The sequence below is a fragment of the Pleurodeles waltl genome, chromosome 1_1 (genome assembly GCF_031143425.1).
Source record: "Pleurodeles waltl isolate 20211129_DDA chromosome 1_1, aPleWal1.hap1.20221129, whole genome shotgun sequence".
Taxonomy (NCBI): Eukaryota; Metazoa; Chordata; class Amphibia; order Caudata; family Salamandridae; genus Pleurodeles; species Pleurodeles waltl.
The window spans coordinates 463,049,403-463,065,479 of record NC_090436.1 but is presented as its reverse complement, the minus strand read 5'-3'; the positions used below and the strand labels follow the sequence as shown (position 1 = coordinate 463,065,479).

At 41.3% G+C, this 16,077-nt stretch overlaps 1 protein-coding gene across 1 annotated transcript in view; it reads left to right on the top strand.

The window, feature by feature from the left end:
• Positions 1–16,077, top strand: part of EDIL3 (EGF like repeats and discoidin domains 3) — a 1,526,861-nt gene that overhangs the window by 1,121,667 nt on the left and 389,117 nt on the right. The window contains exon 9 of the mRNA XM_069224820.1: positions 2,955–3,099. Within this exon, the coding sequence (XP_069080921.1) occupies positions 2,955–3,099 (145 nt within the window). The remainder of the gene's footprint in view (positions 1–2,954; positions 3,100–16,077) is intronic.

Below are 16,077 nucleotides of genomic sequence, written 5' to 3'. Positions count from 1 at the left end.
CGCTACAATGTCTGCCTCAGGTCCTGCCCCAACATACTCTACCCCATGCCTGCCTGTCCCTGATGAAATCCTAGTGCCTGCCCTGTCTCCCTCAGTTGAAGTGTAGCAGCCCCTTCAACTGTGGTCAAGCCCCTCATCTCCAAGAACATATCCCAGCAGTCCCATCAAGCCCAGTAAAACAGCTGAAAACCCTTGCCCTCACTCCCATCACCTACCCCTCACACCTCTCTTCCAATATTTCATGATCTATCTTTCTCACCATACATCCTATTACCCATCCACATACTCACTATAAGATTCCTCCCTGTTGTGGCTCTCAGTCATTTTTTGGCACTTGTCCATGGCCACAACTCTCACTGCAGATTGCCCCATGGACAGCTATTGGTTGTCTCTCATTAACTCATTCAAGCCTTTTGTGAGCTGGATCTCCAGATGTTACTGACTTACTTCTCATTTTCAATGCCATGAACACTTCCTCCCTTCTCCGTGTCTTAGAGCCAACGCTTCTGTGTACAGCCATAGTTGAACAATGTTTGAGAATGTCACCCACTGTTCTTGTCTCTTGGACTGGCCATTGCACCAGTTGCCAAACCCTGCTAATAGAGGACTGCTCCTCAACCTCTTCCCTCTTACCCGCATCCTTCACCACTCAACTGCTTGCTCGTTGTCCTCTTCTGTACTATATGCTTGCAGACACCTGCCCTTGGTGTAAGGCCGACCTTGTGGACTATACTGCCATGGATGTAACGGCAACGTTATAATTTTCAGCCTTAATAACTCTCCATACTTTCTTTCGCATGCTGATGTCCCTGGCACTCTTTAAAAAGCAGCACCAACATTCTTAACATTCCAATAATCTTCTTCCATCCCCTTTGTTCCCAAAGCTTCAGGTAACCTTTGCCATCTCATACAGATTCTGGACCAGAACCCAAGGTGATCTCTCCAGAGGTACCCACTTGATCTCCATTGCTAAATGCATTTCAATTGGGCTACAACTGGATCACAGAGCTTAGCATTTGCCCTGCAGTCTCATTCTTTGGCAACCCCTTCTCACCTCTTCTATGCATGCACCAGTGTCCTGAATTACCTCTCTCCTTGCCTTTGTCGTGGCCAAGAGTACAATGCTACAGGTAAACCTCGTCTGCTAAGGCATCTCCCTCACTCACGTTTCTGCCTGCATCCCTTTTCTTCCTAAACTTCACGTGACCCTCTATCAGTCTGCTGCTTGTACTCTTCATAGTGGTCCTTCTTGCCACTTTTGTGCCCACACCTCTCTATTTGGCAGTCTTCTAATTCCTGACAGAAGTAATTTTCCTGCCAGTCGCAGAGCTTCCATCACTGCCTCAATATGGAGCTGCACTGTAGTGCTGAGACCTGACATCTTATTTTCGGCCACGCAGGAGGAAAATGCTTCCCATCTCCTCAGGTATGGCATAAGCATGACAACATTGTCTTGTCTCTCCTCTTCTTCATCCCCCATTCTCAGGTCAGAGAGAGCATTTCTCTCGCCTCTGTCCGAGGCCCTCGTTCTAGGCGATGAGCTTACAGGGTAGAGGACTAAGTTATACTGAAAGCTGCTGCCTACCTGTTTATATCAGTACAATAAATCCCCAAACCTGAATGTTTACTGTCACAGACCTGAAAAAGAAAGGAAGTGTGATTGAAAACTGTGAGCTGGAGAGGCCTCTTGAGCGGGGACTATTCTCCTGAATGTACCTTTTATCAGAAGAATGGTGGGAGGGAATACGGCTTTAAGATCTCAATCGCGTGCTGCGTTTGCAGTCACTGCTCTGCTTCCTTGAACAGTAATCGAAATTGCGTTGTAATATCAGTGTAATCGCTTTCGCACCGTACAAAAGAGTGCATGAAATGTCGCTTATAAATAAGATTCATGATATAATAGCAATTTGCATTATTAAGGTGACACGTAAGCAATGTTTTATGAATTAATGCCAAGGCGGAATGAACGCCCTCACTCCTTTGTGCTTTAGGCTCTGCAAGGCAATGAAATAGGGTTCTGAGCACATCAACACTTGTTTACATTCCATTCCAGTTTAAAATATATATATATATATATAGTGCCCCATTTTCTTTGCACCATGGGCCTGCCTGTTTATACACATGCAGTAATGTGCACAGAGTAATGTTAACGTTCCCGCATACATGTCATTTTTATTTCTTATATCACCAGATCTTTCATGGTCTGTTTGCTTTCTTGTCAGGCAAAAATGGAAAAAAGAAAGCAAATTTCCTTCTTTACAAACACTGCTTTGTTTGAATTATATAACGTAAGAAGCATTCAAACACACGGAGATTCACAAGACATGCACTAAGGCATGCAACATTTCACATTTTTAAATGGTGACACGTACGTAATTCATCCGTGACAATGAATTAATGCATTATTCAGTAATCAGTTTCAGGATTACATTTTAGTTTATTTTTTTATATACATATTTATTCGCGTGCGCATATGCGTGCATTCGAGTGACGGAGAAAGATTTAGGTCTATGTTTGCAAAAAAGGAAATGTGAGCTCTGTTTATGTTTTTTAATCTCTTGAAGTCATGGCTGCGACCCCCTCCAGTTTGTTTTTAATAAGACTGTAATGCAGTGTAATAGATGCTATAATTGTCCACCCGTTTTCACGTAAATCTTTATGCTACTTTCATTACGATTTATTACTTGAACATATCTATATTAACCTTTTTGAAAAAAATCCCCAGGTTTTATTAGCAATTTCCTTTTATGAGACTTATGTTCTGAATTAGATTATTTTGTTTATTTTTGTTTTATTTGGGGGTACATAAAAGGAGTATCCCTACTCCAAGGGCTGGGAGGAGAAACACACAGAGTCAGGACACTTAGCCAACCGTGAAGCTAGCGAGACATGCTGTTACTCTTAAAATGACAACTCATGACTTTAAATAGTGATAGTTTGTGCTCTCCTTATAGGTGTTTCGTGGAAATGTGGACAACAACACTCCCTACGTAAACTCGTTCACGCCTCCAATAGAAGCTCAGTACGTACGGCTGTTTCCACAGGTGTGCAGAAGACATTGCACCTTAAGAATGGAGCTACTGGGATGCGAGCTGTCAGGTCAGCGCAGAACATTATGCTATTCATTTGAAATGGTTTGAATAGACTATAAGTAGATATTTATATAGTATATATGTAGGTGTGCGAAGTGTAATATGCTATTAACTATCATTCCTGGAAGTGGAAAGGGAATCGAAGCCTCTAATTGGTCATGATATTCACCCCTTTCACTACAATGGCAAGAAATAACATACTATGAACATTTGCATATATGATTTATGCCTTGGCAAGTTTTGATGTGTATTTGTACAAAAAAGTTATTTACTTGAATCAGAATGCAAGGTAAAATTTGTGCTGCACGGTAAAACCATATTGAAAAAAGGACGTGAATATTTTAGAGGTTTTTTCCCTCTGTCAAGTCCTTGCAATCTGGGATGTAGTAAACGGTGTTTTCTTATGTTTGCTTAGCTCTACTGTGGTAATAAAGTTATAAAATTGAAATGTGTGAATGTGGAAGTATTAATACAGTTGCTCGAAATAGCACTATATATATATATATTATTATTTTTTTGTGTTTGTTTTGTTTTTCCCACAACAAAATGCCCCACAGAGATGCACTTGGCGTCATAGCTTTTATTAGCGGCACAAACTGAGCCAATCACTGGCTCCTAACGCATTTCAAACTATCAATTAGTCCTTGTTCACATGATTATTCTTTCATCCTGCTCATTAGTAATCTGGGAACCACCCCCAGTGGGCCTCATAGTGAGTTCATAAATGTTGCATTATGGTCAGAGCAGTTAATCCTTAAGTAGGTTGATGATGCCAAAATTAAACAGTCCTCCAGTGGACTCATTGATTGTACAGTTTGTAAATCATTTTCCCTTGCCTGCCATGACACTCCAAACCTCAGCTGCATATATTTCCAAGCCAAGATAAGACCTGTTCCATCTGCGGTGGTACTCTCCATGCCGTCACATATTTTCACAACAAACGGCCCCACAAACTGAGATGCACTCTGCATCATAGCTTTTATTAGCAGCACAAACTGAGCCAATCACGGGCTCCCAATGTGTTTCAAACTATCAATTAGTCCTTGTTCACGGGAGTTCTCGTTCATCCTGCTCATTAGTAATCTTGGTATCACCCCCAATGGGCCTCATAGTGAGTTCATAAATGATGCATCATGGTCAGAGCTGTTTCTCCTTAAGTAGGTTTACAATGCCAAAATTAAACAGTTCTCCAGTCGACTCAGGGATTGTACAGGTCATAAATCTTTTTCTTGTTTGAAGATACATTGCATACTCACCTTATCTCCGTGCGCCATGGCTGATATGGGACCTGGGAACCGCCACCTCCCTTCGGCATATACCCTGCCCTGGGAGAGTTTAGGCCTACCTTAGGGATGACCTGTACGTATTAAAAAGGTAGGGTTATGTCTGGTAAGGGGTTTATTTTGCCAGATCAAAATTACAGTTTAAAACTGCTCTACAGACTGCCATGGCAGGCCTGAGGCATGTTTTAAAATGTTACTTTGGTGAGTGGCACAATGACTGCTGAAGACCTACTAGTAGCATTTAATTTACAGGACCTGGGTACATGTAGAACCTTTTACTAGGAACCTTCGTAAATGTGCCAATTAGGTTGAGCCAATTGTACCATGTTGTAGGCAGGGAGCTCAAGCACTTTGGCACTATTTAGCAACGCTAAGTGCACAGAGTCCCAAAACCAAGAACAAAAACAAATTCAGTAAACTGGAGGGATGAGGCAAAAAGTTTGGCGGATTACCACCCAAAAGTGTCAGGTCTAACAGCTTACATGATTAATTTTATATATTTAAATATACTTTTATCTCTTCGGTTAAATTAAGTGTGCCCCCTTTTATTTCATGACCACAGTGCCTTTCTGGCTGTTCTCCTTGTTTACAATTTCATGTCATTTACTGCTCCTTTTCGCTGTCTTTAGTAGAGCTAGAATCAGCAGTGATCATAGTCCATGTGAGATACTTTGAAGCTTTTATATGTTGGAAACAGGTTTTAGGCTTGATTTTAATGGGAGATTATTGCAGAAATGTACCATCAAATCCTAGTATAGGTACAAGATAATCCATATCCATACAGCATCAATTATCACATGATTTACTCCTAGATTACGAATGGCTATTGGTGGAATTCTGCTACTCACAATTAATGAATTATGAGTGGTTTGGTGTCTTTGGAATTATTGGGTCAGCAATTTCCTGACTTTGTACTCCCAGGTCCACAATCTCTGTATCTGATATTTCAAGGCCCAGTTCCATTTAATATGCAACTGGTGAAACTGTTGCTGTGTCTGAGAGCAGGACCACATACTGGCTCCACTCTGCCCCTGTAGCACCATAGCTAGAGCATACAACGCTGCTCTGAGACTACTTTACTGTGCAAGATCTCCCTGATTACCACCAGTTTTCCTGCTGGGGGGTGGGGGTTCTGGCTGCTTTAGGCAGGTAACAAACATTAGTTTATTAGTGCCTGGAGTCAAAACTAACCACTTCAAAAAAGTGTATGGGTATTCCTCACTCCAGGGACACACGTTGTCTTGGTTGCAGAGATAGTGGAAATAATTGAATAATAGGAGACTATGGCTCCCTGGTATCCCCACACTAAAAACACTTACTACCAAGCCTTTACTTAAAGACCCTAAAACATATGGCAATTCACTGCTAATACCAAGAAACCATACCACTGCTGAGAACAATGTATTTAGAGAACTTGTAAACCCTTACAAAAGCCACTAGACAAACACAACTTCAAGTAATAATATGAATCTTGACTCTAAATGTACATTTGATAACTGCCACTTACATGCTTATTGATATACTTCCACCTGAACTGAAAATATTTACCCCTGCCAAAAAACTCTCCACCTGCATTATAGCTGGTACGAGCACTACGGGCACAGGAGCCAAAATGACAATGGAGGACTTAAAGCTACTAAAGGATGTGTCCTGGCCAATATCTATTCAACAGATGGGAGTTGTATATACTATGCCAGTTACAGCTAGCCATCATGCCATGCTGCTGTATTCCTGCATACATCCTACCCACATACTAGAATAAAAATCACAATGAATTGCATATGGTAAACAATTGCATTATTTCCATTGCTAAATGCCCTTTGGAAAAATACCTTCAACTGTAGCTCTTGCTCTGTAGCCTTTGTTCTTTAACTTAGTATTGCAATACATTTGTTCATGGCTTAATAGGTTCTGGTTGTAATAAGCTTCAGATACTAATCTTTCTTTACTATTATTGTCAGTTTCAATGGATCATTCCTCATTGATTGCTAAATACAATTGCCCTGATCGCTGTAAAGTGAGCTATTTCATCAACCAACACCACTCCAATGATTGTCCCTGTGTATTGCACATCATGAAAATCACAACAGTTTACCCTATCTCATTGGCCAAGATATGTAGTCATGTACATGTCCCTTATTTCCTCTTCCTGACATCTCTGAAACTTCAGGTGCAACTCACTTCTAAAGCATTATCTTTAACACATATCATTTACACAGTCTGTCAGTATACATGAACTCCCTTTCCCTCTGACCATCTGTGGCAGTGTCACTGACCTACACATCAAACTCCCTTTCAAACACAATAAACTACAGCAGTCATCAGGTGTGCCATCTCTGTGCAAGGCAAAGTTATAATAACTGTATCCTCTGAGGATGTCAGAGAAAATGACAATGATTTGGACTAATTCTTGGTAGACCTTCCAATCAGGGAATGTTGTTGGTGGGGAGTGTATGGATTGGAGTGCATATTGTTATGAATGAAGAAGAGGTTAGTAATGGAGCTATCCAGGTAATGGAAGTGGGTCAAATCCAGGAATATTAGGCCAGACAACAATAGTCTAATTTCTCCTTTCATAGGGCACTCTCCTTGTGGTAGAGATGGCTACCACAAGGATCATAGATACTGCTTTGGAAGAAAACTGCAGATTCAAGTTATGTTGAATGGCATGGAAAATACAGTTCCTTTGTGACCTATTATTGGAATGACACAAAGAGTACAAATAAGTGTAGTCACATAGTCTGAACATATGCCCCCAGTATAGCAATATTAACAGTATAAGTACGTCTGTCTCATCGTGCTTGTGTCCAGAAACCCTGTTAATCCTATAACATACAGCCTAGCCTGTTGGACATATACTCATTTTCCTGTGCATTTTCTTGCCCTCTCCTACTAATCGTCGCCCTCTTCTCTGTGCAGGTTATTTTTTACCAGCATCCAGCATATTCAAATGTTGTCCATGGGTTCTTCTTGTGGCTGTTCTGGTGGAATGTGTTATCAACACCTGCCTGACCATCCGCCTCGCTGTGGCGGTAAGGACCGCAGGACTCCATACAGTCCAACCACCACATTGCGATCGTGGCGGTTGGACTACCAAGGGACTGCTATCCCCGCCAGGAGCATGGTTCCTGATGGGCTAACGGAGGTTCAGCACAGCAGTGCGAATCACAAGTACCCATTCCGCCACCGTTTTCATGGCAGTTTAACTGTCATGAAAGGCTAGCAGAAAGGAAGTGCAGTGGGCCACAGGGGGCCCTGAACTGCCCATGACGTTGGCAGGGCAGGGGCCCCCCTACCCAGCACCCTCAGAATGTACCTTGTCTGTTTTATAGACAGTACATATTTTGAGGGTTTTGTTGCGCTACCAATACAGTAGGACTCTTCTCGCTGGGCTGACCAGATGGAACGGGACGGGCACAATACGACGATCCCGCTGGTCAGTCCAATAGGGGGTGAGGCTGCCTGGTTGATGGCAGTCTCATCCATGCAAGTTTGGTGGTTATCTCGTCCAAGCTCCAAACTCGTAATGAAGCCCTGTGTGTCTGTGATGCCACTGGGCAAGAAAGGTAAGGACATAGAAAGTGGAAGATTGACCTACTTGCATAGAGAACACCAGCAAGTGATAGAAGAAGTGACCTAGGAGAAGGCTGTTGGCATAAGCAAGCTTATTGAGGTGGGTTTTGACTTTGTATAAGAGAATGTTATATTCTTCTTGACAGATGTTAGTAGGTTTCTGGTGGAGGTGGCAATTAAGGAGATTACACTTGAGCGCCTTATGTATGTTTCTAATGACAATGACTTGGGCTGTGGTAAGGAATGCAAAACTAACGAGATCATATTTAATTTTGACACTTTGTTGCTGCTGGCACTCGTGATCGTTTGAGGTGCTTTTGTTAATAGGAATTTGCTAGTTGACATGCAGAAATTTTACTAAAGGTTTTCTTTTTAATTATTTTAGCAGAAAAGAAAGCTTTTTTACTGTCGCAAATCATGGTGCTGAATATAAAGACTCGCAGTTCACTTGTACAACTTTAGTTTGCATATGGACCTTTTGTGTTTCACCTGGCAATGCAAATTTCCATATCTTGAAATGTGTCACAATTTCCATAAAAGGACAGTTTTTCGTTTTGATACCCCCTTTTTGTTGGAATAGTGGTAAACTGGTTTACCCGTGACATTACAAAAGAAGCAGAGTTAAATCATTCTCGGCCCTTTTGGACTTAAGGTGAAGATTTTGAAATGAGAAGTTAATGCTTACATCTGGGCCGAACCTTTTCCCGATGCGTTGGGTTTATCAGAGAATGGGAACTCGTGTAAAGGTGTTTCAATTCATTGGAAGAGTGTATTTTCGTCTTTCACCTGTGTCACCTCAATTTAAATCGAGTCCATGCCAGAGTGACCAGAAATGGACTTGCTCAGGGTATCATCAGAATATAAAGCGGATTTGGTGCTGTGGTCTCTCCTGCGTTTCAAGGTCACTGATCCCCGCGCTGTGGAACTTTCCATTATTCAGTCTTAAGCAAGACAAAGAATTGAGTCACTGAAAGTGCGGAACAGGTCATGTGAGAAGAACTCACGAGGCTTCTGGCGATTAAAAGCAGTGGCGGCCGGCAGCTTTGGGAGGAGGGCGGGCGGGGCACACACACAAACACACACACAGACTCATTCTTTCACACCCAGACATGCACGCACGCACGCTCACCCATTAACAACACTCATTCCATTCAAACATGCACGCACGCACCATTCATTTTACAAATTCACACACATTCATTCTTCCACACACACGCACGCACGCACTCACATCCAGTAACAACACTCATTCCATTCAAACATGCACGCACGCACCAAACATTCATTTTACAAGATCAAACACATTCATTCTTTCACACACACACACACGCACGCACATCCATGAACAACACTCATAACACTCAAACATGCACGCGCGCACCAAACATTCAATGTAAAACATAACACACATACACACACACACACTTACCTTCAGCCTCCAGGTCCCGGGAGGGTTGGGACTGCTGCCTTCCCTCATTGGCTGACCATAGGTCAGCCAATGAGGGAAGGCAGCAGTCCCAGCCTCGTCACAGAGTGGGATGGGGTCAGTGAGACTGCTGACCCCACCCCACTCTGTGACGAAGTGTCACTGATTGACACTCGCCCTGGGCACTTCAGGGCTTAAACCTGAAGCGCCCAGGGAGAGTGTCAATGGGTGACGCTTTCCACGTCACCCAGGGGAGGGCCTGGAGGCACCTTTGCTGGGCCGAGGAGGTCACGCCCATAAGGGTCGTGATCTCCTCAGCCCAGCAAAGTTCAGCTCAGGCAGCCAGGAGTCTGCGCAAATCGCGCATGTCTGCTCCTGGCTGCCTGACCTGAACATAAAGAGTGTCTGTCAGGCTGACCTTTGTTCAGCCTGACAGACACTCTTCATGGGGTGGGGGGGCGTGGCCCCTCCGCCCTAAAGGACGGGCCGCCACTGAAAATGAATGGTGCGTGCGTGCATGTTTGAATGGAATGAGTGTTGTTAATGGGTGAGCGTGCGTGCGTGCATGTCTGGGTGTGAAAGAATGAGTCTGTGTGTGTGTTTGTGTGTGTGCCCCGCCCGCCCTCCTCCCAAAGCTGCCGGCCGCCACTGCTTGCTTACACTTGCCATGGAGACAATATGGCAAAGTGATGGCAAGATGTCCACCCAGGTCTAGAGTTACCGTAATTCCATGAAACAGGACACTGAATCTTATATTTTGTATGTTCTATGTTACCTTTTTTGATAATAGGGAACACTATTTCTTGTTTAGAAAATTGTGTATGTTTAGTTTTTATTTTGAGTATTTATATTTCCTATTCGTCTTTTTTGAATGTCTTAATAATTTGTCAAAAATGAAAACATTTAGCACATACCCCCTGCTGATTTTGGCAGAGTGAGCTTTTAAATTATGTCTGGGCTACCTTTCTCACATAGAAAATTTAAAAGGGATAGGCAGAATGATTAAAACATTCAGACACTGGTAGCTACTCTGGGGGTCAATTTAGTTTATATTTTTTGCTACCAGTGACACTGATTTCAAAGTGATGATAAATCGCCTTGCAACCCACAAAAAGTGGACCACCTTGCTTTCTTCTTAGTACTGGCCTCTAGATATACCTGCATGAAAAAAAATTGTTGTCTGTAGATTTTCATTTTTGATTTGTGTTTTTATGTCATTAGAGAAGTAATTTAGAATGGGTAGACATTGCTAATCTTGGGCAATTATTTTTCTGGATGACATGTTTCGAAATGGCAGATGTGTTGCAGTGATGATGTAATATTTCAGGAACCGTGAGACCTATATTCTTCATTTTGGTGTCAAAGAATAGGTTTTGGGGTCAAGTGGTCTTATAGAGGCAGAAAATAACTCCTCAGAGCAACCCTGCCCCCAGTTTCCAAAATAGAAGCCCAATAATGACTTGTTTTAGCCATCATATTGGTAGTTTATTTTAATATTGTTTTGGGCTTTTTGTTGATTTAAATTCATAAACATGAGCAAAGCAGGTGGTAGCTGAGGATCTTTACCTCCTGACAAATTGTTGCTAACTACAAAATCTGAGGACTCTTTCAACAACGAAAAATGTGTCATATGCCAAATTAATCCAAAAGAAAAGCTAACATCAACTGCGGCTCGACAGAAGTCAGTTCGAGATGCTGCAGAAATACCACACCACAAAGTTCACAAAAGATTGAAACTGATGGGTGAAGAAGATCAAATATTTTATCATTGTAATAACAAGTGCTACAATTCGTATGTAATGGAAAAAAAGCCTGGAGAAAATGTGTCAAAAAAATAGCAGAAACCAGTGAATCACAACGAGAATCCAAGTCTTTTGAGAAAGCAATGACAACCAAACTCAATGCCCATTAACTTAGAAGATCAATGGCTACCCCTCATCCATCTCCAACAACTGATCAGAAAGCACAGGATCTTCAATGAGTTATCTGTGGTTTAGCCAGAACAAGGGCCAAAGGGATTGATTAAAGTGCAGAGTAAGTGAGTCTCAAAGGGCAAATATGTTTTTATCTGCAGCTAGTTTCTTCCAAGATGAAGTTTTCAGCCAAGTAGCTGATCTAAACAGCAAAGTGAAAGTATTTGCAGCAGATTTGTATGTTTTGAGTGCTGGCTATGGGTTCACACTCAGTGAGATCACAGAAAAAATGGTCAATATTGATTAAACTGTATTGATCCATAATAATGAATTTAAGATTTTGCTGCACTGCAATGATAGAATTCGTTTTTGTCAGTCTAACAAAAAGAATGAGCCGCTTATGGTGTTCTCAGCTAACTTGACTTCTGAAGTTCTTGCTGCCAAAATAGGATCCCAGGAATCAGCAAAATCGCAGGAACCATTTTAAGAAACATCATGAAAGATTTAGATATTGGCCTTAGTGGTACATTTTGTGATGCCCAAAGCTCCACAAATCATGGGAGCCAACAAGAATGCCTGAATTTGTCTTAACATTTGTTTTTACATCATTATTTAATATCAGCAAAGCAAAACTGTTCCAAATGAAACCTCTTGAGTTGGGAACAGAAGCCAACATCATTGATGATGGCTTTAAAGATATAAGTGAAGAAGTGGAAGATAATCTTCTGAATCCGACAGCATGCGCCTCAAAGTCACTTTACGAGGAAAGGATTTACAATTGCTGCTCTTGATCATTTTGATTTTGACGACAGCTCTTCTTTCTCTGGAACATCCAGCAATCATGAAACTGCCTTGGTGCTTTTTCAAGACTATACCAATGAAGTACCTGCTGGAAAACAAGCTATGTTAGCTGTAGGAATAAACAAATAAAGCTGTAAACTTACAGCCCAACTTGCTTGCCAACATGTGCAAAATCACTACATGCCATCAACAAGTCTCAGTCTACCAGAAAGTTTCAAACTGGCTGAGGATATGAATATTTTTCTCCATGATGCTGCAATCTGCAAAGCTGATTTATCTGAATTTATCATATCACTTATTCAGTGCAGAATGAAGGATGAAGAAAAGCCAGTTTCTCTGTGAGCTGTAATGCATGCTCAAATTTCCAGAATACTGTCCAACTGAAAAAGGTTGGGTTTTTACCAGTAATACCATCTCTAGTCACAATCTATGCAACAGCATACACAGCTCTAAACAAATTCCAAAATGTACATGCTCAGCTTGAAGACCAGCCCATCCTTCCAATTTCCTACAATTAAGGTGTTTTCCATATTGTAGCTGACATTTCTATGACCAATCCAGTAGAATCTGATGATCTATATCCAATGATGGGCATTTTCCACATGAAACAAATTGCATTGTGGTGTACAGGAAGTTATCTCAGTTGATGTGGCATAGATGATGCATTTATTGAGGCTGGAATCTTTGGAAGCAAAACTGTCCAGTCAGCATTGAGTGGAACTCATTACGTTAGTTTGTTACAAGGTATGCTCATGATATCTGAGGCTATAGAAACATTGCGTTGGAATTATTTCTTGAACAAGAATGACAAATTAGGCTTTACATATCTCATCTCAGAAGTTAACAAGGTATAGGTTGCATTTTATTAAAAAAACACAAAGCAAAGTCAGGCAATGTCCAAAACACTCTGTTCAAAATCAGAAATCCAAGTTCATAGAGTTTTTCAAAAAATTTGAAGAAAAATCAGAACTTTGCAAGTATAGGGGAAATATTTTACACATGATAGTGCTAGTGAAAATCTTGGTACATGCTGATCGGGAAGGTGATTGGGAGCTGTATGTGCAGACTGTGAAGTCACTGAATACTGTGTTTCACTAATTCGATTGCAGAATCTACCTGAGATATGAATACTGGTATTTGGAAAGAGTGAAGAAGCTAGAGTTGGAAAAACCATACCTCTACAGAAAATTAATCTGAAGACATTTTGTAGTGAAAGACAGCGAGGGAAGATTCAATGCTTTGGCTCCAGATAGGAAACTGGAATAGACAATCCAGAGATCACAGAAAAACTCCAAGGGAATTGTTGGTCAGGCTCGTAAAAGTGAATGTTGCTCAATGAAAGCTAGTTTACCATGATGCCTTTCTATTTGCAATGTTTTCAGAGAGATGACACATTCAAAATTAATGGACCATTGAGAAACTGATCTTGACCACAAATTTGTGGGAAAGAGAGAGAAATGTTTTGATAAACATGTTGACAGCCTTCTTAATTTCATGCATAAGCAAGGAAACCCCTTTGAAATGACTGAGCCTGTGCAACTACACAACTTCATGACCAAGCAATATGTTGATAGTGATATAAAGACACATCTACTAGATGTCCTGGAACATGGATCATGACTGTACACAGAACTGAAATACTCACACAAAATTAGCAGGAAAGGGACAAATTCAATAATTATTGCACAGAACCAATAGTAACTCTTGGTTCAGAAGGGTAAAGCTATTTCCCTTATTTATTTCATTTAATAATACGCAACAGCATCAGAGTCAGAGGAAAAATGCTTATCTATACACTAAGGAGAACCTATATACACTTATATATACACATTTACATGAATACCAGGCTTATGAAACAGACAATACATACAATGTCTAAAACCATGTGCCCTACTCCAACATATTATAGGATAGTCACAAAAAAACAGTAAACGTAGTGATCAACAATCACATGGTGGCCAAGGGTCTTGCACCCAGCTGTATGCTACCTAACTTTTTTTTTAGAAAGGTAGTAAGTAGTGCTATACAAATTTTTGGGAATCAATAAATTTTTTGCCCAGACTCCTTGGACCCATTAGAAATATGTCGACGCGTTTCAGCCTAACAACTCAAGGCCTCATCAGGACTGTCGGAGAACGCTGGCACCACTCTAAAAATTGAAACAACACATTAGGGACAATCTCATCGAATACACCTTATCATCAACTAACACCAAAAGTGACAAATATCAGTCCCAGAATACCTTTTCTAGAATCCTGTGAATCTTTCAATCACAACTCTATATTGCTCTTAGCCGTCAATTCTCATGCCTTAGGTGTTACTCTTAACACTATGGTGTTTCCAAATTGCACACAAAACAAAGGTGCAAAACCAGGTGGTTCAAGTTGTCAAGCATGCAAACTACAACATGCAACCTCAGTGAAAAACCCAGGTTATAATTCGTACCTTACCATCTGTGAAGCAAATATCCAAACTAGGTTACTCCGTTCCCGAGTGCTGTAGACCATGTAAAAGTAAACACGCAAACCAAAACTTATTAGCTCTCAGCTCCACAAACGTAGTGCCATCAAGAGTGATTTTATGAACACGCAATTCTCATCTTACCTATTTGCTTGCGGCACTCGTTTAAAAAACCGGCAACTGTATATTATTTACGAAATGTTCTATAAACAACAAAAATGAAGGGAGCATCAAAGTCTTTTTTAATATTAAAATAGGTCTACACGTGCGCTAGAAATCCTATACAGATCGATAACCGTGGACTATGTGCACTTACTTCCTATATTATGCCGGTCAGCACAAGTGAGCGATCTCTGTGTCATCGGACGATGCTGTAACACTGCTCAAACTCTATCGTGAGTCGCGGGAGCTGCGGCTCACCAGAGAGAGACTTTAAAGTGACGACTCGGGCTGCCACTAGCCCGCGTATATCTATTTAGATGGAGTGGTGTAAGCGCCATCTTGTAAGTACTGCGCTAATTCTTTCCTGTTACCAGACTCGGCATAAGTCTGATTCTAAGCTACTTACTTGCTGTGACAGCCGTACAAAGGAAAGTGAATACTCCTGTTATTCAAAAGAGACATTCCCAGCAGAGCAAGCTTTATAAATACGTACTACGCCCCTGAACCAAGTATAATTTACTGCGGCGGCCATCTTGGAGCTGCTCGACCCCCGATCAGAGACTATATGCCTAGCTCTTATCTCTTATTTCATTATTTCTTGGCATCTGTTTAAGGTCATTTTACCATAGTGCGTCTGGAAAAACTCATCAATCTGTCCATATGAAACATCTTGCGTCGATCAAATATGCATCTCATTATACAGTGTATCAGCAAATATCATTTAAAACAAACTTTCATTTCAATCTGCTATAATACATACAATCGAATTGTTAAACTATGAATCAAAGTCTTACGGCCATAATATTGACCACACGACAAATTCAATGTCCTAGCACATTGGGTCACCTAATAAGGGACCACGCTTCATCACAGTCATTAAGTCCCATTTTGGCTGTTTGAAATTTCTCGATCATTCTTGCTTCCAACTTCAATAACCTTATCAAGGTTGAAGGACCATCCATCTTCGGTTGGATAACAGCCAGCACTGTCCATTGGATGTCGTCTGCTTTGTGTTTCAGTTCCCAAAAATGTTCAACTAGCGGTGCACCTTTTATGGTGCATTTAATTCTTGATCGATGTTGGAGAATACGGCTTTTAACTGTTTGTGAAGTCTGGCCAATATAACATAGCATAACATAACATGTGTATTTGTAAAGCGCACGTTCACCCGCAGGCATCTTGGCGCTGAATAACAGATGTTTATTGTTACCCAACTCAATGGTACTCATTTTATCGACCTCAGAATTTTGGATGAAAGGCTGAGTGAACCTGCCGGGATTTGAACCTGTGACCATGAGGTCGAACACAGGCCCCTATAGTGGACGCATTAGTCCACTAAGCCACCAGACCCGAATGACGAATATACG